The sequence below is a fragment of the Megalopta genalis genome, chromosome 4 (assembly GCF_051020955.1).
Source record: "Megalopta genalis isolate 19385.01 chromosome 4, iyMegGena1_principal, whole genome shotgun sequence".
In the NCBI taxonomy this organism is placed as follows: Eukaryota; Metazoa; Arthropoda; class Insecta; order Hymenoptera; family Halictidae; genus Megalopta; species Megalopta genalis.
Genome location: NC_135016.1, coordinates 26,208,947 through 26,232,466, shown reverse-complemented (window position 1 = coordinate 26,232,466; position 23,520 = coordinate 26,208,947). Strand labels below are relative to the sequence as shown.

Here is a 23,520-nt window from a genome sequence, read left to right as displayed (position 1 = left end):
CTCCACCGTCGACACTTGGCCGTCAAGGGGTGAATCCTTCCGCGATCTTTTCGAACTGGAAACCGTCGTCTCGTTTCTATCATTTTTCCTGTTGCGATTATAGATGTACAGCAAATTCTCCCGAATTTTCCTTCAGATCGTACACGAAAATGAACGATTTGGGAAGAGCAGGTACGATTATTCGAGCCTTGTACCTGGTTTTTATAATTGTTGACGATTAGCAACTATGAAAACGCGCCGCGAGACTCGAATAATCGTATCTCATCTTCCAAAATTGGGCAATCTTTGTTTACAAGCTGAAGAAAAATTGGAGAGAATTTACTGCATTCAAATTTGCAATTAGATTGCAATTAGATGCTTTACGCATTTGTATGCATTATATCGGGCGATGGGACCCGTCAAAACGACACGTTCCAAATTTCTTAATTTACGATAATTGAGGTTGCAAAGATGCATATATGAGTTATTAATTCAATAATGCTTAGAACAAATATTACAATAAAAGGTCGCTAAATATCCGAATTAATGTATTATCGTCACTTTTATTATATGATATAAATTAGTGTTAACGATACTTTCATTTTTACCACAGGCAATCTTTTCACCGAATAGACTTTCCATCAAATCAAGCATGAAAATCGATGTCCGCAAAGCGTTTCGCAATCCAGCAATAATGCAACTGTCAAGCTGAAGTATTTTGAACGACCAATTTCTAAGCGAGACGTTCCGCATAGACGATAGAAAATGAAATTGAAATAAATATTTGATAGAATACAATGAACTGTCGCGAGTCAAGTAGTTGTATCATTCAATTGTTCGCCACTGAATTTGAACGAGAAGTGCTGTAACGCGCGGTTCGATTTTTCGCGACGGCATAGGGCAAAATATTTTCCGTCTATTTGAGAACGCGTCATTTTACGGAAATTGCAACGGCGGAGGGTAACGTTATGCGATTGGAAAAGGCGGACGGATCCACGCATCGGGGTGGAGAATTTCGGAACAGATTCGGTTTCGGGTGTGTTTTAAAGTCCATGGGGCTCAATGTTCCGCGAAATACGTCGCTCCCCTCCAATCGTTCCTATAATACAGATGCCGTATAGATGGCTACAAATCCCCCGGAACTCTTCATATCTATAACCTCTTTTCATTCCCGACAACGAGGGCTCGCGCGACAGGGTAGTTTTAAACAATTCACCCTTCGAACCCCCTCCCACGTGGTTAACTTTATTGCCATTTCCGGGCATACGTCCCGGGGACACTTCGATTTCACTGGCGTGCGATGAAAGTTTGTCGAGGGCGCCATTAAATGGCCACGATTCCGATATTCCTCGAAGATGTACATTGGTACATCTCCATGTATTGGCATAGAGACAATTAGCTAAATCGTATCGCGGAGTTCGGTATCCTTTACTTCAATTTTTCCATCGCGGAACTTGCGCTACGATTTCATTCACAACTGCATAAGTCGATTAACACTTATTTGTCGTTAAAATAATTGAACGAATTTATGAATATCAACGTATTGTTTTCTATCTATTAAAATTATTTAAAAAAGTACATTTCCAGTCATCATTTATTCTGCATAAAGATCCGCAGTCTGTGTATTGATAATCAATTTCTGGACGAGGAAGTTTACAAAGTTTCGTTTTCACTTCAATTTTCCCATCGCGAAACTTGCGCTACGATTTTATTCACAATTGCATAAGTCGATTAACACTTGTTTATCGTGAAAGAGATTGAACGAATTTAAGAATATCAACGTATTGTTTTCTATCTCTTAAAATTATTTAAAAAAGTACATTTGCAGTCACCATTTATTCTGCACAAAGATCCGTAGTCTGTGTATTGATAATCAATTTCTGGACGAGAAAGTTTATAAAGTTTCGTTTTCACTTCAATTTTTCCATCGCGGAACTTGCGCTACGATTTCATTCACAACTGCATAAGTCGATTAACACTTATTTGTCGTTAAAATAATTGAACGAATTTATGAATATCAACGTATTGTTTTCTATCTCTTAAAATTATTTAAAAAAGTACATTTCCAGTCACCATTTATTCTGCACAAAGATCCGCAGTCTCTGTATCAATAATCAATTTCTGGACGAGAAAGTTTATACTTATCTTATTTATACTGGTATTTAAATATTGATACTAGAAGAGTAGAATTTCAATCGACCAAGAATTTGATTTTCCTTTCTTAATTTTTCCGTCCTAAGAATTACGTTACCTCGTCGGGAATAAAACCGCTATGATCGTCTGATATTTCCGCAATGTTTTCGTTGAACGTGAAATGATTATCTTAATTCGAGATAACTAATTACTTCGAGGGCTGTTTCGGGAATTCTCGGGACGAACGAGGCACGATTACACGGATTTCGACGAGGAGACCGTAAACTTTCGACCGAGGCGGATGGCTCTGGCTCCGGCACCGGCAACGGCAACGGCAACAGCAAGAGGTAACGGGGTTGCACTTTCAACTTACGCCGGCTGAAGTCAATTCGATAGCAGTTAACGAATTGTTGGGGGTTGAATAGAAGGGGTTTGCGGTTAACGCGAGGGGCCGAAGGGAGGAACGCATAATACATTGTTACCCCGTCCACCGGATCCACCCCTTCCACGCGCAGTAATTTTCTCTACGCGGAACCGACGCGACGTTCGGGGGATGAACTATCTCATAATTAAAATTACCGTGCTACACGTACGCACCTCGGAATCACGACACCCTAACGCGTCGTCCGGGCACACACGACTCGAACAACCAACCCCGGCGAATTTATTTTCCCTTAGTTACGGTTCATCCGTTTGCTACTTGTTTGTCATTCGATCGTTGCCGGTGAAATTAACGCTGGCGTAATTAGATTACGCAGTCGCGCGAACCCACGTTTTCGTACATTATTTTACAGACACTCGTTTTGCGTCCAAAAACTTCCTTGTAATCAAATACACGTAAAAGTTGATTTATTTCGAATCCTGATTTTCTGTTCCAAAGACAATTTCTGTGCGATTTGTTTGCAATTCAGTGTATTTGCTTAGCACAATTAATCGTCTTTCGTTCGTAATTGTTCACTTTAAGATGTAAGTCGAAAGGAACTATATAAAAATATAAAAACTATATAAAAAACTAAAAGAAAACTAGGAACTTTATAAAGTATATCTCTGTAATTATTTTTGCGCGACGTATCAGGATTGACTGGTACGATGAGTTTCTCAAAAAATGACTAGTACGCTGGGCTCATGATAGACCCCGAATAGAAAGTGCCAAAAGATCTGTAAATCCAACTCTAGAGAAACGAGATCGTCGCATTTCATTCCCAGCTAGCGTACAAAATACGAGTCGAGGGTTGAAAACTGAATGAAACGTGAGAGAACGTAACGAAGAAAAAAAGGCAAAGCCAAGAAACGCGGGACTCCGGATACGTGCCGGATTTAATTTTAGCACGGGGAAAAGACGAAAGGGAAATACGAGCGCGTGGGTTCGCCGGTGATATTCAAATTTTTACAGCGAAATTAACATTTTCGTTTATCCGGCTAGCGGATGTACAAACGGCGCGATAGTTTGAAAATTGCTCCGGGTTAAGTTCTCCCATTCCCAGCCGTCGAAGCGTTTAAACGGCGGGAAACGGTCGGAGGGTGGTGGAAAATACCAGCTTTCTTTCCCTTCGTTCTTTGCCCGTCGATTTAAAACATTTGCCCTCCGCGAAACGAAAGTTCTTCGTGTCGTTCAGCTGGGGGCGCCGCGAAAACGCCCTAATATTGGATTATATCAATATACGGGGCGCGCGTACATATATCATACCGCGAAATCTGTAACGCGCCGGTTACTAAATCTCCGATTTCTTTACAGCGATAGAGTAATCGTTGCCATTGCGAATCACGAATCACGTTTCACGAAGCCCGTATCCCGTACCCCGTTCAACCGATCCAACGACGCTTTATTTTTCCCAAGGAGACGATTGAAACGTAAAGTCTCGCACAATTTTCTATTTCATGGAAACCCGACTCTATTTATTTACCAAATATTTTAAAATTCTGGAGGATATTATGGGGAAAGAATTCGAAATAAATGATTTCAAAGCGAAACGGATTGCACAAAGTATTGATTTGTTGCGAAGTGTTACAAAATTCTGTTTTGAAACAACTATTGTAACACCGATACGATCGATTTTATTTGATCACGAATCACGAATCACGAAGCCCGTACCCCGTTCAACCGATCCAACGACGCTGTATTTTTCCCAAGGAGACGATTGAAACGTAAAGTCTCGCACAATTTTCTATTTTATGGAGAAATCCGATTCTATTTATTTACCAAATATTTTAAAATACTGGAGGATATTATGGGGAAAGAATTCGAAATAAATGATTTCAAAGCGAAACGGATTGCGCAAAGTATTGATTTGTTGCGAAGTGTTATAAAATTCTGTTTTGAAACAACTATTGTAACACCGATACGATCGATTTTATTTTATCGAACGATAAGATTGGTACATTTATTGACATGCAATTAGAGTCGAAGCATACGGATTTTAAAAATGTGATCAAAGGAAATGCGTACGAGAAGCCTAGTACAATAATGTCTCCCTTACTGACGCTCAGATTGTGCACAAAAATGGACAATTTGGGAAGAGGAGATACGATTATACGAGCCTTGCAACTCGTTTTTATAGTCATTGACAATCGATAACCATAAAAAAACGAGCCACAAGGCTCGAACAATCGTATCTCCTTTTCCAAAATTGTCCATTTTTGTGGCCAATCTGGGCGTCAATTAGAGAGGACATTACTGTATTCGAACATATCGGAGATTACTCGAAACCTTGCCCAGTTTGCCGAAAACAGTGTAAACCTGGAGAACAGAAGTCGCCGGGATCGTGTCCCGAAATAGTGATCGAGCTGGACTTACCCTAGCTCTTTTTTCTATTCGAGGCACTTGGCGCGAAATGAAGGCGTCGATGCTACTCGTTTGCCGCCCAGGGACACTCGATTCGGCCAGGGTGAAGGATATTGGAAGTGAAATGCCCCGGCCCACGAGTGTACACTCGAGGCCAGGAGTAGAAGGAGTCCGCGAGTAGTCGGCCGAGTGACTCGATTCTTTCGGATATTAAACTCTGAAGATGCCGCACTTCGCCGCGGCATCTGACTCAGCGAGTGTCATTAATAACTTTGGAGGAGATAGATAAAGTGCTAAACACCGGTGAGCCGTGTGCTCGAGCACACGTCATTACCCTGACTACCGCGGCTTTCCGATTAAGGGTGCCTAATGCACCGACCTTGTCGAGGTCGGCCCGCTTTTCAAAGAACTACTTTTTCACCGAGAAGAGAACCCGGCGGTGCAAGGTGGAAAACGGAAACGGAAAACGGTTGCCGGGGGTGAGCGCGAAACAAAGAATTCGAGACACCGTGCTTCGTATTCGGAACATCCCCCGAAAGGTTCGGATCGCGCATCGTTTTCATTGCCGAGAGAATTATTGTACCGCAACGAGTTAACCAGTTAGCTGTGTTCGACGAGTATACTCGTCATGGAGAAGTGGCAGTGTTTTTTGTGTCGCGACGAGTATACTCGTCGCGCCTAAAAAGTAGCGACCATCGGCTGTTTAAATTGTAATTTTAGTGAAAACAAAAACACATTCTTAAATTTCAAGATGTTTAGAATATTTCGAGGCCGATCCTGCACGAAGGTGTTTACATTGTTATAAAAATAAGATTGAAAAAGAATATCACGATGTTGGTATTCAACGTGCAAAACGCCATTACGTATCGTTGCTTGTTTACCCAATATCGCTCTACAGCAGCAATTTGAATTTTTAACTCTTGTAAGTATTCGATTTTTCCTGTGTTTTTCATTCATTACGTATGCAGTATATGAGCCGTTTATTTTGAAAGTGGCATAAGTCACTTTGTTTTTAAGTCGATATATTTAAGGGTTTGCGTTTTAACACGTTTAAAAATATGGGTGGTAACTTTCGAGAAGATTTACTTGTATTTGTTATCTCAGGATACTGATATTTTTCTCAGTATAAATAATTTCGTATAAACATTAAAAAATCACCACTTTTCATCACGGTAAAGTGACTTATGCCACTTTCAAAATAAACGGCTCATATGTTAATGTTAGCTGAATAAGTAAATATGAGCAATAAAATTGTTAATTTTATAAAACAAAACCGTCATCTTGATCCAATATTTTAGCAGCGACACTTGCTCTGTGTTTGACGAGTATACTCGTCGCCGCTTGATTCTCGCGACACGTACAGGAGCGCGTTCTGAAAAGGAGGCGCCACAGCTAACTGATTAACCCTTTGCACTCGAATGGCGACTCTGAGGCACCATTAATATTTGTTATATCACCTTTTGGAATAATTTTGATATTAACAAAGCTTGCATTTGAAAAATTGTTATGAGTGTAACTGTCGCGCGAGTCCCAAGAGTCGATTTTCATATATGCATAAAATGCATTTTCTCGTATAAAATAGAAATACTGTAAGTTAGAAAAATGATTTTGTATTTTCAGTTGAAATAGCTTCGAGTGCAAAAGGTTCAAATTTATCACAGTGGATGATGCTAGTAACTCTTCCGTATCCGAAACGTCCTACTCAAATTCAGTTCGTGCGAATATTTTACAATGAAAATGAATTTTCAAAATTGGCCAAATTGGGTGCAACGATTTTCGCTAGGAAAACCTTTGCGCGGCTTGTAGAGGGCAAATCGACGAAATTCCTTTGAAAAATAATAAACCGAGCACAAAGATTGCTTGTACACGTATCGCGTTCTTCGTGTAGACTTGCTTATGATAGAATAACCACCGTAGACAACTGTTGCACGTTTTGTAACTTCTTAATGAACTTCTTTAACACGTTCAGCGGCCACAATCGACCACTAAAATTCCCACAAAGTCGAAGCAATTTAATTAATGAGACCGAATCTAGAAGGTTAACTCTTTGCACTCGGGTGGCGTCTCCGAGGCACCGCTAATATTTGTTATATCACCTTTTAAGATAATTTTGATATTAACAAAGTTTACATTTGAAGAATTGTTAAGAGTGTAACTGTCGCGCGAGTCCCAAGAGTCGATTTTCATATATGCATAAATGCATTTTCTCGTATAAAATAGAAATACTGTAAGTTAGAAAAATGATTTTGTATTTTCAGTTGAAATAGCGTTCTGGAAAGGAGGCGCTACAGCTAACTGATTAACCTTTTGCACTCGAATGGCGACTCTGAGGCACCATTAATATTTGTTATATCACCTTTTGGAATAATTTTGATATTAACAAAGCTTGCATTTGAAAAATTGTTATGAGTGTAACTGTCGAGCGAGTCCCAAGAGTCGATTTTCATATATGCATAAATGCATTTTCTCGTATAAAATAGAAATACTGTAAGTTAGAAAAATGATTTTGTATTTTCAGTTGAAATAGCGTTCTGGAAAGGAGGCGCTACAGCTAACTGATTAACCCTTTGCACTCGAATGGCGACTCTGAGGCACCATTAATATTTGTTATATCACCTTTTAAGATAATTTTGATATTAGCAAAGCTTACATTTGAAAAATTGTTAAGAGTGTAACTGTCGCGCGAGTCCCAAGAGTCGATTTTCATATATGCATAAAATGCATTTTCTCGTACAAAATAGAAATACTGTAAGTTAGAAAAATGATTTTGTATTTTCAGTTGAAATAGCTTCGAGTGCAAAGGGTTAATAGACTCTTGGAAGTATGGATTATCAAGGCGAACGTGGTTCAGACGATTATCGATCCTCGAACAAAAGTATCGCATATTGTACATTGTAAAGTACAACTTTGCATCGATACTGCAAATGTGTAGCCGTATCTGATCGTTCGAATCTAGTTTACACGATTTCATCTTTGTGTCCTGCACCATTTCATCGACCTTACTATTTCTCTTCTTCGTAGATGTATGCGGAACTTCGTGCTCCCGCGGGGTAAACATACTGAATTAATTATAAGGGATGTATTTTGTTCGCACTGAACAACGATTACGATCCGTTAGGCGTGAACAATTATTCTCCGAGACGTTTTGTACATTTTGTACCAACATTAGATCGCAAAGTATGTTACTGTCACGATGAAAATCTATCTTTAAAAAAGATCTATATTTTAAACAAGAAAGCAAACATTTTAGCAGCTGGTGTTGCATCGATCTCTCAATCAATTTTTACAAAATTTGTAGTTGAAAGTTGTAGTTGAAATCCTTCGTTTAGTCGCATTTTCTTTCTCAACCACCCCGTATATAATTGAAACGCGACTTCTTTAATTATTTATTCCCATCTAGCATCAATACTAACAACCGGGTAGATGTGTAATTTATGTTTTCAGTTATCACGGGATAATCGGCGGAAGGTCGAATGAATTCTTTATAGGATGTCGACTGGTTCGCGCGACATATTCTTAAATAACTTAGAACCCGCATGCTACACGGTTCGCTCGACAGTCGCGATCCCGTCGCTTTGTCGCGATGGTGAACGATTTTTTTGTCCTCCCACGTTTCCACAAGAATGCCCGGTAACCTACATACTGACAGAAAATATCGACCGTTCGAATCGAAATAATCGGAAATTTTTGATACTCGACGAAGAACCGATTACCGAATAATTTGCTGACAGCTACGAAATCGTAGTTCGATCGTTTCTGTGGATTCTCTATACAAACATGGAGAATAGAAACAGAAAAGTGTTCCGAGAGAATTTCAAAACAGCTGTGCGACGCTGTTTGACCATTGTAAAGACGCACACCATGGAATTTTGTCGCACCACCGGACTACACGGCTACAAATACATCGGCGAATCCCATCGTTTCATGCAAGACAGGTAAGCGGTACCCTTCCTATATAGAACGAAGATCTAAAATACATCTTCGTTTAATTATTCGGCAGAAAACTATTTAAAGTGGCTCGCGGAAGTTCTCGAACAGTTTTTAAATAGATCGAATAACTTTTCCAAAGTTGGAGCAAATGGCTTGAAGTTTTTTTAAGATGTTAGACGAACTGAAAAGACCGCGATTGTACAGTTTGAGAATGCATTTAGTGGGTCTCGTATCGTTTGGACCAATTTAAAAAATGTTATTCCAACGAAAGAATGCGCTATAATAAATATTGATTAGGACTGCTTTTAAATAAATCGAATAACTTTTCCAAAGTTGGAGCAAATGGCTTGAAGTTTTTTTAAGATGTTAGACGAACTGAAAAGACTGTGATTATACAGTTTGAGCATGCGTTTAGTAGGTCTCGTATCGTTTGGACCAATTTAAAAAATGTTATTCCAACGAATAATGTTTTCCAACGAAAGAATGCGCTATAATAAATATTGATTATGACAGCTTTTAAATAAATCGAATAACTTCTCCAAAGTTGGGGCAAATGGCTTGAAGTTTTTTTGCGATGTTAGACGAACTGAAAAGACTGCGATTATACAGTTTGAGCATGCGTTTAGTAGGTCTCGTATCGTTTGGACCAATTTAAAAAATGTTATTCCAACGAATAATGTTTTCCAACGAAAGAATGCGCTATAATAAATATTGATTATGACAGCTTTTAAATAAATCGAATAACTTCTCCAAAGTTGGAGCAAATGGCTTGAGGTTTTTTTGAGATGTTAGACGAACTGAAAAGACCGCGATTGTACAGTTTGAGAATGCATTTAGTGGGTCTCGTATCGTTTGGACCAATTTAAAAAATGTTATTCCAACGAAAGAATGCGCTATAATAAATATTGATTAGGACTGCTTTTAAATAAATCGAATAACTTATAAATAAATCGAATAAATTATACAGTTTGAGCATGCGTTTAGTAGGTCTCGTATCGTTTGGAACAATTTAAAGAACGTTATTCCAACGAATAATGTTTTCCAACGAAAAAATGCGCTATAATAGATATCGATCATGACGGTGTTCGTTAAAAATTGTGTTCCAAATTCATAGGAAAAGCCAACAATCCGCGAATTCACTTTTCTTTTTGCCCTGTCACAGTTAATTAGCAGAACGCGAGTAAACGTTCAATTAGCATTTTATAATAAACGAGCTTTTCGTGCTTGTGTCGCGCAACAATATCCCGACGAATCCTGTTTATGCGGGGTGTAAATGGATCGTTCTTACACGCGTCATAAGTGGACTAATTAAAAGCGTTTCGCGGATTATCGTTCCCGTTTCAATTAAATTCCACCCGATAGAATCGGCTGGCCGCCTCATTTCGTATTCATTTCCGCAGAATCGTTTGGGCAATCACGGTGTTCGTGTCCCTGTGCATCGCAGTTGTGATAATACAGTTTAGTTACGGTTATTACTCCGAGCACCGCATTTATTCGGTCATCAAGTCGACCCATCAAGGGATCTGGAATTATCCGTTCCCGGCGGTGACCGTCTGCGATATCAATCGCGTGTCCCTCGAATTGACACGAAAGCTGGTTGACAAATTGTGAGTCTTAATCATCCTGATACCGACAGCACTCTCCAATTAGCCACTCGCACTGTGCCGATCTGCTGTGCGCGTCGCTTTTTATCTGCTTCTAAGGTGGTAATTACGTGTTCTGCATGCGGACAAGGACTGCTCTTGTAGAAAACAACGGTGTAAATGCAGACAACACGGAATAACAAAATCATTACAACAATAATTCTTAAAATAACTTGTTATCTTTTCTACGTTTCTTCCATAACTTATATTATAGTAGCTCGTAATATTATAATGTCTGTATCCATGAATATGCAATTTTTGTTTTATTCAACACCAAATGCAACATTCCACGTATTTTATTTTTAAATCGTCGAAATTCTAATTTCTTAACTCAAGCACATCTCATGATAAAAATAGCAAGATGTTCAAATAAATTCAGTCTTGTTATTCATATGAAAGCAACGCATGCCATACATCATTAGCGATAATCGGTGATCTTTTGCAAATATTAATCTCGATATGCTTTTCAAGGAAGATGGAATTATGCACGGCTCCTTCTTCCGTCCTACTGTGTCAGCGTTACCATACAGAAGAATAAGAGTCGTATAATTTCTCCTTTTTTTTTACGACATTTTAGTTCCGTACTCCTCCAATAACAATAAATCCTTACCGTTATCATAGAAAACTGCCGCCGTCCGTATCGAAGGAATTTATTGTGAACGAGATGAAATTATTGAACGAGTTATTGTATCCCGGACAGCAAGAGGAAAATATTCGGAATAATCTCTCCCGTTTGCAGTACATCTTCGACTGGAATAGCTTGTCGATTCCTACGATCATTAACGCCGTACGTATCTGATTAAACAATTCGTTTGCTAGTTTCGATGTGACAGTATTAATCGTACGTATTGCAAAGACGTTCGCTCGAGATAACAATTATAAATTATTTTTGGATATGAGTCTCTGAGAATTGCAGTGGGAATTAAATACAGTAATGTCTCTCTACTTGACGCTCAGATTGTCCACATTAAATGGACAATTTAGGGAGAAGGGACACGATTATTCGATCCTTGTGGTTCATTTCTATAGTCATGAATTGTCAACAACTATAAAAACGAGCTGCAATGCTCGAATAATCGTATCTACTCTTCCCAAATTGTCCATTTTTGTGCACAATCTGAGCGTCAGTTAGGGAGACATTACTGTAGTTCGCTTCTGGCTGGAAACAGACAGCCATCTTTCGAGTGCTAATAAAATATTGTGGATAAGTACAGGAATTCTTAAGAGCAATCGGTGAGCAACTGTTGATTTCAGGTAACGAAAAATTGTGAGAGCTTACTGAAAGCGTGTAAACTAAGATCTTTCGACGTTGACTGCAGCAATATCTTCGAACAAAGCGTTTCGCGCGAAGGATTCTGTTGCAGTTTCAATTATATCACCCGTGACAAGTATATCGCTAATGCAGTGTACGTATTATATATATATATATATATATATATATATATATATATATATATATATATATATATATACATATAAACTAGACTTGAAGATTATCGCTCAAATGAATGCATACAGTAATGTCTCCCTTACTGACGCACAGATTGTCCACCAAAATTCGGGAAGAGGAGATACGATTATTCGAGCCTTGCGGCTCGTTTTTATAATTGTGGACAATTTATAACTATAAAAATAAACTGCAAGACTCGAATAATCGTATCTTCTCCTCCCAAATTGTTCATTTTTGTGCACAATCTGAGCGTCAGTTAGCGAGACATTACTGTATATTCGTCATAGAGAAGTGTGGCACTACTTTGTGTCACGATGCAGTAATGTCTCTTTAATTGACGCTCAGATTGTCCACAAAAATGGACAGTTTGGGACATGGAGATACGATTATTCGAGCCTCGCGGTTTGTTTTTATAGCTACGAATTGACAAGAACTATAAAACAAGTGTAGAAATTGTTCAATATTTAAACAATATAGAATATGTATTGATTAGGAAAGAACTAAACGTGATGAAAACAGGAAATATCGCGTACTGTATCTACAACTAGGATTACAACTACTTCACTTAATTCTACAACTCGCAACGCTCCTCACTCGACGACTCCCGAACACACTCTGTCCACTCCAAACACGCTCCTTCGACACACTGCCTGCCTTTTCCAAAAACGTGACAATCGCATCCGCCGGCTCTCCGTCGCCAAGGGTTTTTTTCATCTGACCCGGTCCCCCTTCGCCAACGTTTCTCTTCTATTGCCTACCATAAATACAAAGTCTTAAAACTACGGTCTCCTAAGCCTACGGTCTCCTCGTCCTAAACGTACCCACTAAATTACGATACTACACAAGCTACAAGGCTCGAAAAATCGCATCTCCCTTTCCCAAATTGTCCATTTTTGTGCGCAATCTGGGCGTCAATTAGAGTGACATTACTGTATTATCATATTAAATATTACAGTTAAATAGTGACAATACGTAAGACTTCTGTAATGATTCGCATATATCGAATAACAATTGTAGCTCTCGTTCATTTATCTTTCAGGTCACCACTGAAAACAACTTCTTGCGGATATCAAAATGGACTCACGTTCTTAATTGATCTGAATCCTAACGATTATCATGCAAGTTTCATAGGATCCGTAGGAGTCAAGGTGATATGGTCCCTCTGCCATCTCATTACACGTTTACTGCATGCTTTCCGAAGATGGAAATGGATAAAGATCGTTAATGGAAAATTGTTGTTGCAGGTGATGCTGCACGATCCGTACGATTATCCAGACTTCGACTCGTCCGCTGAATTAGTAACTACACAGACATATGCTTTTCTGACCGTTAAACCAAAGGAGACGTACGCCACGGAAAATGTTCGTGAATTGCCAGTGTCTGAAAGACGTTGCGTGTTTGCGGATGAATGGCAAGAAGCAAAACCATACTACTCCGAACGGATGTACCCTTTTGCTAGATACTCTTACCAGAACTGTCTGACACAGTGTCGAGCTAACGTAATTAAAACAAAGTGTGGATGTGTTCCGTACTATTATCCACAGAACGGTTGGCTATTTCATTATTATTTAGTTGTACAAGCGTTTTAATACTTTGACATAGTTTAAGAATGGATATATGAAATCTATTATAAAGTATGATTGTCAATTATTATAAGTTGTTCGTTTCTAACCATATGTATACTGTAATGGAAGATATATTTCAGAAACTAGAGTGTGCAATTTCAAGGATATCGATTGTTTGGAAGCTTATAAATGTAAGTGCAGACACACAGTTTTGTAACGCGAGTCTAACATAATTAAGATCGACAACATCTCATGAACAATATGTGGGAACAATAATTATTGAGAAATAACAAATTAAAATTTTCAGTTTGGTACATAACTGCTTGGCCAGGTGTAGATCTTTCGCCTAAGATTCTACCTATCGCAAACATAAACATGATGAAGATGCCCTGCAGTTGCAAAACAGACTGCAATTTTTATCTTTATTCTGTAGAAAAGTCGGAAGGTATACTTAACAACCGTGTTTCTCATGTCGGTCTCAAGTATTCAAACTATGACGGGTAATTTATTATTATTCTGCAGCAGTATTGTCCATCCATATCCAAAAGCGTATATACAAGAACATTTGTAGCATTTGTTTCTATTATATTTATATACTCGCTACCATATATATATTTCTTTCTGCATAGTTATCAAGCGTAATATGATCAGTGGAACGTAAGAATTTCATTTAATAAAATTTACGGTTCACTCTAATCATTTTTACTATTAAGTCGAAGAATTAATTTATAAAAATGTATATATCAATGTCACATATTTAGCACTGAATTCGTGTTTCAGGGAAAACAATTCCTGGAACAATCAAAGTATAATACATATATTCTTCGGTGACCTAGTGTCTATTCAGTACAGACGAGATATACGCTACAGCTGGCGTCACGTATTTGGTAAGATATGTTAATAAAATAATAAAATGAAAATCAGAAACATTTTTTTTTTAACAGATAATGGTTAATTTCAGCAACGTTCGGTGGTCTTTTGGGATTATTTGCTGGCTTCAGTCTGATGTCTATTTTTGAATGTATTTACTTCTTCGTTATTAGAATTGTAACAGACGCATGTTCAAAGCGAGATAACACGAAAAACATAGTATCCGTAAATTATTAGGAAACAGGAATCGGTGAAGTATGACAAAAAGATATAAGATTTACAAATAGTATATAATTCTTTTAGAATACATCCTATTTTTTCATTTTGATGGCATCTTTTTATCATAAGAAAATACTTTGTAAAATAAATATAAAATATCTTTAAGATCTTTGTTCCCTAACAACAGTACGTCAAACATAACAATACAATTGTAGAATTCGGCAAAAGGTGAACCGATGTTGGAAACAGTTCACACCGAACCTCTATCAAATAAACACGTTTAAAACTTTGACTCTGAATAATAAATTTGCCGATTCATTTCCTATACAATCATCATCAACATTTTGCTATCTGTCTGCTTTATATTCTGGAAATTGAAAATTTGTAAGCAACCTGCATGTACGTAATTCGGGTAATTGAGCAACGACATCTGCTCCATTTAATTTTCCTCTCTTTTCCATAACCCGCTGAATTACTTTTTGGGTAGCTTCCAGAAACGTTATTTTGGATCCTTCAGTTTGAAATATGTTACACATCTCTTGTATAAACCATGATCCTAAATGAACAAAGTTACAATAAGTATAAGAACTCAAAAGTACATTCTAGGAATCGTTAGTTACAAAAATTGCATAAATCGTTACCTTCTTCTTTGTGACGCACAGACACAAAACCTTGCATTGTAGACATGAATATGCAGAAGTTTCTATATGCTAAAATGTTTGAAATATTGTGTTTGATAGGGCTATCCGTAGTTAAATTCTCATTTACTTGTCCTGCAATAAAATGCTATTATAAATAAACTTCAATGTTGATAATGAGATACATAAAATTTAATTTACCTGTTACTGTTCCTTGACAAGCTTGTATAATGACAATTTTAATGACATCCTTTAACTGTTCACAACAAATCATTTGCTCAATTTCTTCTAGGCTAACTTCTTGTTCGTCCGATGTAATAATATTTCCTTCAACATTAATTAATTATATATTTTATTCATTTCTATTTGTAAATTACTTATTAATTTCAATACCTTAATTTAAATTTTAGCTTAATAAAATGCTGTATTATTTGTACCTTTACATCCATGGCTTAAAATACATAAAAATAAACAGTCATAGCTAATTCCATATTTTTTTGGAATATTTTCCAATGTTTTACATATTTCATGTTTTTTCAAGTTTTCAAGTTTATCAACAGTGAAACCAAAACCTTTAAATGTTTCTGATAACTTTGTGCAATCTGCCAATGTACCAAACCGAGTCTCGTACTGAAAATTGCATAAAAAGACTGTAATATGATCCATCTACATGCTTCTTGTACAGAAATGACAAGTTCAGCCAATTTTTAGTACCTTATGACCTGCAAAGCACATTTCATTTATAATTATACAAAGTCCTTTTTCCAATCTTTTCACAGATTCTCCTGTACCATTAGGAAATGAAATTTCTTGAGTTGTAGTAAATTTTAATCGAGGTGTACTTGAGAAGCTTAGATTTTGATTATCTAACACATTCTGACGATTTTGATATATTTCCAAGTCATCATAAAAAAGTATCAAGTCATCAAATTTTTTTAAGTGCCGAAGTAAATTTTTCACATTCACTTTATCGTCTAAAATAACAGAATAATATCGAAAGTAATATAATAAGATTACACCGTATGGAAGAAATTATCAAAAAGAATTTTGTGAGAAAGTAAACCTAAGTTAATTGAAATGTATGTTTCTTGCATCCAATATAACATATGCAACTCTAAGCAATCTGTGTCCTTTAAACATTCCTCATATTTGCTCAAATCACTTTTTACATACTGCAATAGCATTACAGCTTTCTCTTGTGTTAATTCTTCGCATAACAGGTACAGACACTTTGCAATTTGGTGTACATGTTTTGACCATCGTCTATACTGTGGCATATATTGTACTTGTAAATCTTTGTATAATATTCCCAATTTTCTTATAATCTGTCGATTTTGAATGATACACACTGCTTCTAATAACTTATTTCTCCAATTGTCCTTATGGATCTCAATAAATGCTTTAAGTATATAAGTTTTTTGTTCCATATGTTCCTGCAATAATTGATAAACATCTTGGAAGCCATGCGTATAATTACTTGTCATTAAGAATAAAAGAGATATCTTCTCTTCAATGTCAAGATCATCCTCAATTTTCTCTAATATATTTTCATTTAATCTTTCCTCTAATTGTAACCGCTTAAAATCGATTGATCTTGCATCACTTTCCAAAGCCATTTTTACGTTATTTCTTCATAAAGATTGAACTATCACAGCTTAAAATACAGCAAAAATCACAATTATAATAATAAACAAAACATATTTAAGGTTAACACTTCAAATGTGGACTTCTATGTATGTACATACGTACACTATGTACACGTACAGTTGTGTGTACATACATCGTGTATATAAGTCATGAATGCATGCACATATGTCATGTATATGCAGCATTTCGTCATGACCATAATTCGTCATATCCATCAATTCGTGCAGACTGTGACTTGTGACAGACTACAAGACATGATAGAAATCCTATCATAAGACAGGATAAAAATACAAGAATTGTAATGTTTCTAGAACACTATCACCGCATAGTGGTAGAACCTCCTAACTCAACTGCATGCACATATGTATACACATGTGAAATATAAACACTATGAGAACAAAATCTTAAAAATCCTGCATCCATGTGTGAAAAACATAAAGAAAAATCTATTATCAACTATTTACAAATGATGCTTACTATTCTCTCCATAAAAAAATGAATTAAAAACGGCATGAATCTTCTGTTTCTGAAAATATAAAAATGGCGCCATTACACATATTAACAAAACATAGTAACGATGAATGCTCAACATAGAAATATAATCATTTTATTTTCATTGCGTCGTGCAAGTTATATTTACAAGTTGTTAATATAAAACCATACTTTTCTATTACAAAAATGTAATTTCATAGAAATTACAATTTGTGATAAACCAAATATTATGAAACACATATTGTAAACAAGCAAGTACTGTTTTTCATCAAAGATTTCTACCAATGTGACGCAATAGATTAAATCAGTTCACTTCTAACTCTTGAGGCTCTTCTTCATCATTGGATTCTTCCATCCTTGTGTCTTCTTCTACAGTTTCTTCCAATCTCTTTCTTTCCTTAAGACCAGCAGCAGGAGACCTTATAAGAGATAAATCACGCTGAACCTCTTTCACGTCTCTCTCTTGTTCCAATTCACGCCCTTTACGTAACCGTTGCATTATGTGTAGATTCTGTCTTCTCTGTCTGATTGTTTCTACTTTCTTTATTGCATCCATTGTCTTATTCCATAATTCTCTATTATATTTAATAGGAATATTCCTCTTCCTTTCAAATTCGAAGGATGGATCCACAGCCAATTCTTTGCCAACAGTTTTCCTGTGTGCCTTGGTCCATTTGACTTTTCTTGGATTTTTCTTCTTTTTGAAGGCAGCATGACATTTCGACCGACAAAACTTGAATATCTATTAGAAAATAAATTTTGACATCACAAACTACACGATGATAATATATGAAATAATAATATTCTAAACATAAATAGTTTATAAACTATGAATTATACATTATCACATCCATAATGCTTACCTTACAATCATTTCTTACAAATTGAATTCCATGTCCCGGATAAATCCGGGACGAACAAAAATAACACGTTTCTATACGCATATTTCGTAAGGTTATGACAGATTATGAAAACCCTGGCTGAAATTCGAAATCAGGATCTGAAACACAAAACATGTAACAGTTGGTTCAGGGAGTGTCGACTCTAGGGATAATTGGGGGCACTATTTTGACTGCCATCTGTACTAGTTGCACACTTGGACGAACTAAAATTCAATATGGCGGTTTATAAGCGGTAATCCAAATTCTTGATTCTAGAGCCAGAATGTATTAAGTACATTTTTCCTTTCGAAAATAGTTATGTACGCTATCATACAAACTAAAAGAAGCAACGTAATGGTGTACATAACCTAATTTCGAAAAAATGTATTTAATACACTACAACATAGGGGAAAGCAAAATAATCAAAGTTAAAAACTAATATAAAAAACAAATTTTTTATTTTCTATTTTATAGTGGTATACAGGAAATAATCCATTTATAATGACGTAAATAATGTACACGTGTTTATTACATTGATTTATCCGCTCCGATGTCTGCTGCTCCTGGTTCCGATGTCCTCGCTGCTCCTGGCTGTGACGTCCTCTCTGCTCCTGGAGTCGATATCCTCGCTGTTACATTGGCGATGAATGATGACATTGGGTTATATGTCCTCAATTATTTTATTAATAGCTAAAGTACCAGCTTGACACATTGCTAATCCCCGCCGCGGTCTAAGGGTACCGACTTTTATAGCCAATATGTCTGCGAATTTTAGCAGTCAATAAACTTTCGGTTAAAATATAACTGTAAAGTTTGTACAAAACATAAAAAACGTAGCGAAACAACGTGGGAGTGAAAAAGATGTAAAGTCCCATTACATGTACCAAAATGCTTCAAAAGATATTACACGGTTGATAACTATTAATTTACTGTAAATTATCATAAACTAGAATTAAAACTTATTATAACTTATGAAATTATAAAACTATTAAAATTAATAATAAACCTTTCTTATTCAGTAATGATTCGTTCCAAATTATTTATCAACCACCATACAAAATTAAACCAATTGTACTTTAGACATGTATTTTACGTACTGCTATACTGGTTCTCATGCTATTTGTTATTTGAATAAAGCGCGCTATCATGACGATGGGGATGATTAAAATGGCGGCAATCTAGATTCCGGGTCAGACAAAGACACATCGGGTGCTAGATCTACTTCTATGATTCGTCTGTGGTAAAAAGTACCAAATGTGAAGTTTAGGAAAGTGCCGCACATCGAAATCAAGTTTAGAATTTGAAAACATTCCCCGCGATATCAATCGATACTGATTCTTTTAATTTTAGTTAATTTTCTTGAAGCTAAATTTGATTTGCTTCTGCGATTGTTAAATTAGAATAATATATGTGTATGTACGAATTATACAGTACAATTAAAAATGACGACATCAAAAGAGTTGAATTTAGCTAGAAAAAGTCTTGTAGCCTCCCTTGGAGAGAATGCAAAAGTGTAAGACATATTTTGATTTAAAACGATAAGTTAATATTACGAATATACAATGTTGAAGTGAAGGTTATTTGTCAAACACTATATGGTTTCTAATTTCAATTTTGCATATAATTAACATTCTTTTAAACACCATTTAAAATACTATTATTCTATAATATTTATTTTTGTTGACAGATATTTTGAAAAAATGAAACTTTGGTTTCAAATGAAGGTAATTTAATTTTATTTAAAAGTTCTTTATGATTTCCATTATCACTGTGTTTAAAATATTATTGTTTCAGACAACGAAAGAAGAATTTGACTGTGAAGCAAGAAATATTATGACAGAAGATCAAGTTCGTCTTCATAATGAATTTCTTTTATGTTTATTTAATAAAGTGAGAGGACTAGCTGCTGCTACACCTAATCGTAAAATAGATAGAGATAAAGTTATAAAAGAGAAACGACTACGATTAAAACGCAAATATAAAACTGATAAATCAAACTTTGAGGTTTGTCAAATGAATATTATTAAATTACTTATTTGATTATCATAATATTATATCTTTATTTCTATATTTAGCCTGCAGATATGTACGTTGAGGTACTAAATCAAACATCATCACCTGTTGGAGATGAGCCCATTGGAGCAAATCGTTCTAGTGCACAAGAACTTGTATTACCAGATAGAACTTTTGTATTAGCAAGATTAATGCTTGCAGCATGGGAGAATAATATGGATGGAGCAGAAGAGAATACTGCACATATTGTTATAGCTGCAACACAGATTTTTTTGAAAAATATACTGACTGCAATATTTACTAGAAGAAAGGGATATGCAGTACGAGAAAATACATTTATTTATAATATTGGAGAACCTGTACCTAATTCCTGGAAAAGAAATTCCACTCACATATTACAATCATCAGATCAATCTGCAACAAAAATCGTAGATCCTTACGGCCAAGTACCTTCAATAAAACCAAACCTTGAAGAGGCAGAACAAGCAACAGCTTTTGCTTATGCATGTTCTACACAAACTATACCTCCCACATTAAAACCTGTCAGCACAGCTGATTTACAGCGCACTCTTAAGGTAAAAAATAATTAAATTTACTAAACACATTTAAGTTACACTCTATACTTCTTATATTGAATTTTTTCTTTCTGATAAATAGATGTACAAAAATCTGGTCAGTAATCATACTATATATGCTACAAATATGGAACGTTTATATACATATACCACACATCCGACATGGGAAGATTTTGAAGCCAAAAAGATATTGTGCCACCAATCTATGACATAACTATTTGTGTACCTAAATATTACTTTTAACATGTATCACTTAACTATATAAAAATGTTAAATCCATTATTTATGTTTTTTACAAAATACTAATAAAATTAATTTTTCGAAAAATTTGAGATATCTTTTTCATTATCGAAACAATTATCTTTATATTCATAATTATTTACATTTAAAGATACAACTAAAATTTATTATAAGGATTGCAATATTATGCTTTCGTAAAAAAGTTTAATATCTATAATTACAGGGAAAAAATCTTACTGTATGATATAGGGATTTATTGATTTGTTTCTTTTTGTTATTTGCACCTTTATTAGACATTCAGTATTCTAAATATGAAAAATATTTCATTTCTTGATGGAATCACTGATACTTATTTACATTCTTATCTGAAACTTCCCAGCTTTGGTAATGTACTTAACACCTTTAAAAGGTTTATACTTCTCTCCATCCATGTCTAATCGATTAACTTTCAAGCCAGATACTGCTAATTGATTGATTGTAAAATGTACCTAAAACAGGATTTAATAATTTTCATTTTTAATATTATAAATGAGAACTACTACCTGTATAGAAAACGTATATTTACATTAATTGCAGGATTAGATTCCATTACACTAGCCGAATTTTGAATTGCAATCTGAAACATACTTGCATATTTATTGTCTCAGTATTTGCTTATTTAATTTCAGGTACAAACTATACATACTGAGCCTTTTAGATTGGGTAATTTGGAAACATCTATTCTTCCAATATCCCAAAACAGTATTTTGCTGACAGGATCAAATGAATATTTTCCCTGATTTGGAGTTAGAGTACAATTCAACACTATTTTTGGCATAGGAATTTCTAGCGTCACATTTTCCACCTAAAAAATATATATTTTAATATTTTATTAACATGTATAAAAGTTACTATCAAATAAATACACACAGTTCGGCCAATAGTTTGTTTTGGTCCAACAGTTATATCTAGTCTACCACCACCTGGTTCTTTAAGACTAATATTGTGTCTCACATATATTGGAATAGCCACAATACTCTGTGATCCTATATGATAAGAAAGAAGTCGGAAGTTACCATCTGGTGGAATAAAAGAAAGTATTCGTTTGGACTGAAAAAGAGTAGATATTTGATTAATGATATAAATAATAAATTTACTTAAAATTTTACATATTCTTACCTCCCATCTTTTAAATCTAACACAAGGATGAAAACTAACATCATCAAATAATCTAGGATTCATAAAAGAAAGTGTTAAATCTGGCATACCACTTAATTTTATACAGCAATCAATCTGTAATTATAGTTTTACAATGCTGACACATGATGCGGATTTAAACCATTGCGTAAATATAAATTTTCCAAGTAACTTACATAGCCTTGAATTTCTGCAAATACAGTTGCTCCAGTTCTATCAATAATAGCATCTACTTCTTCTACAACATCGAAGTATGCTTCATTATTTGTGTACTTCACGCCTGTTCTTCTCCAAGGAACATTAGAGAGTTGTCCACTTGGTAATGTTGAACTCACACTATAATTTATAAATATAATTAGGATCAAATAAAACTGTATTCAATCACATATTTGCTGTAATTGAACAATTCAAATATTGACTTAGATTTTCCTGTAACAGTATTTGCAATAGTCCTTAAGATGTTTGGTGGTTTAATAAGTTCTTTCAAAATGTTAGATTCAGTAGCTAATGGAAAACCATTATCCAACATTTCATCTAACAATTCGTATACAACTACATAATTTTCTTTTATAATGGTTTCTGTACATTCACTAAAGTAGTCTTCAAATGTGTCCACTACTCTGTGTAAAAATTCTATTACAAATAGCGGTGGAACTGTAATGTAAAAATGACATGTAAAAATTTAAAACAAGACCATTAATTTGAATAAAGTACGTAAAATTTGATAGGTACCTTCTGTCATACAAACTGCAACAAAGAACATATTACAACGATATATACTAATTAAATAGTGATGAGGTGTAGCTATTACAGGTGGTGTATCTTCAGGAGATAAGACTCTTCGCTGTTGGTCAAAAAAGTAATCACATAATGATCTAGCAACAGCACTTTTCCAATGCTTCTCCATAAATACATCCCTACACATGAAATTAAACATTTCAACTTTAGGAAATTAAAAATATTTTATTAAGGAAATTTATTTGCTGCAAAATGAAGATATTTATATGGAATATTGAATGTATATAACAGAAAGACACGCATATTTCTAACCAAATACTTGTTAAATGTCACATTTGCTTCTTATACAATTTTTTACTTACCCTGAAGAATTTATAATAAATAAACTGTGAATCATTTTCTTCAATTGGTATTTATCAGAGAACAGAGAACAAAATTATACGTTAATTTAATTTTATTTCAATGCTTTAAATCTGTTTGACACATGCTCGTGTATATATGTACAAACTGTGCAACACTGATCACAAATCCTTCTCGAGTTATCTGTGT

The 23,520-nt window shown here is 35.3% G+C and overlaps 5 protein-coding genes across 6 annotated transcripts; 2 read left to right on the top strand and 3 right to left on the bottom strand.

Moving 5' to 3' along the window:
* The first annotated feature begins 7,945 nt into the window (after window positions 1–7,945).
* Window positions 7,946–14,863, top strand: LOC143259322 (sodium channel protein Nach). Of its 2 annotated transcripts, none has more exons than XR_013033129.1 (10): window positions 7,946–8,829; window positions 10,225–10,431; window positions 11,089–11,254; window positions 11,722–11,873; window positions 12,957–13,065; window positions 13,162–13,465; window positions 13,623–13,673; window positions 13,790–13,927; window positions 14,263–14,369; window positions 14,444–14,582. XR_013033129.1 is itself a non-coding variant. In XM_076520877.1 (10 exons), the coding sequence occupies exons 1-10, from the start codon at window positions 8,672–8,674 to the stop codon at window positions 14,587–14,589; spliced, it is 1,593 nt and encodes a 530-aa protein (XP_076376992.1). In that variant the 5' UTR covers window positions 7,955–8,671; the 3' UTR covers window positions 14,590–14,863. The 2 variants fall into 2 exon arrangements, 1 of the variants encoding a protein (XP_076376992.1); XM_076520877.1 differs by having other exon boundaries at window positions 7,955–8,829; window positions 13,790–13,982; window positions 14,444–14,863.
* On the bottom strand, window positions 14,624–17,115 carry Dredd (Caspase-8 Dredd). Its single transcript, XM_076520878.1, has 6 exons — window positions 16,273–17,115; window positions 15,924–16,183; window positions 15,647–15,839; window positions 15,411–15,536; window positions 15,213–15,344; window positions 14,624–15,127 (listed from the first exon to the last, which is right to left on the bottom strand). The coding sequence occupies exons 1-6, from the start codon at window positions 16,823–16,825 to the stop codon at window positions 14,919–14,921; spliced, it is 1,473 nt and encodes a 490-aa protein (XP_076376993.1). The 5' UTR covers window positions 16,826–17,115; the 3' UTR covers window positions 14,624–14,918.
* Window positions 17,116–17,447: 332 nt separating this feature from the next.
* RpL24-like (ribosomal protein L24-like) lies at window positions 17,448–18,372 on the bottom strand. The gene is made up of 2 exons (XM_076520879.1): window positions 18,212–18,372; window positions 17,448–18,090 (listed from the first exon to the last, which is right to left on the bottom strand). The coding sequence occupies exons 1-2, from the start codon at window positions 18,290–18,292 to the stop codon at window positions 17,653–17,655; spliced, it is 519 nt and encodes a 172-aa protein (XP_076376994.1). The 5' UTR covers window positions 18,293–18,372; the 3' UTR covers window positions 17,448–17,652.
* Window positions 18,373–19,437: 1,065 nt separating this feature from the next.
* Window positions 19,438–21,144, top strand: LOC143259313 (transcriptional adapter 1). Its single transcript, XM_076520867.1, has 5 exons — window positions 19,438–19,742; window positions 19,917–19,953; window positions 20,024–20,233; window positions 20,305–20,817; window positions 20,900–21,144. Exons 1-5 carry the CDS (start codon window positions 19,672–19,674, stop codon window positions 21,029–21,031), a joined length of 963 nt encoding a protein of 320 aa, XP_076376982.1. The 5' UTR covers window positions 19,438–19,671; the 3' UTR covers window positions 21,032–21,144.
* Window positions 21,145–21,290: 146 nt separating this feature from the next.
* Window positions 21,291–23,511, bottom strand: carmine (AP-3 complex subunit carmine). The gene is made up of 9 exons (XM_076520862.1): window positions 23,334–23,511; window positions 22,966–23,150; window positions 22,653–22,887; window positions 22,410–22,569; window positions 22,216–22,329; window positions 21,967–22,146; window positions 21,743–21,901; window positions 21,623–21,673; window positions 21,291–21,545 (listed from the first exon to the last, which is right to left on the bottom strand). Exons 1-9 carry the CDS (start codon window positions 23,366–23,368, stop codon window positions 21,411–21,413), a joined length of 1,254 nt encoding a protein of 417 aa, XP_076376977.1. The 5' UTR covers window positions 23,369–23,511; the 3' UTR covers window positions 21,291–21,410.
* Window positions 23,512–23,520: the final 9 nt, after the last annotated feature.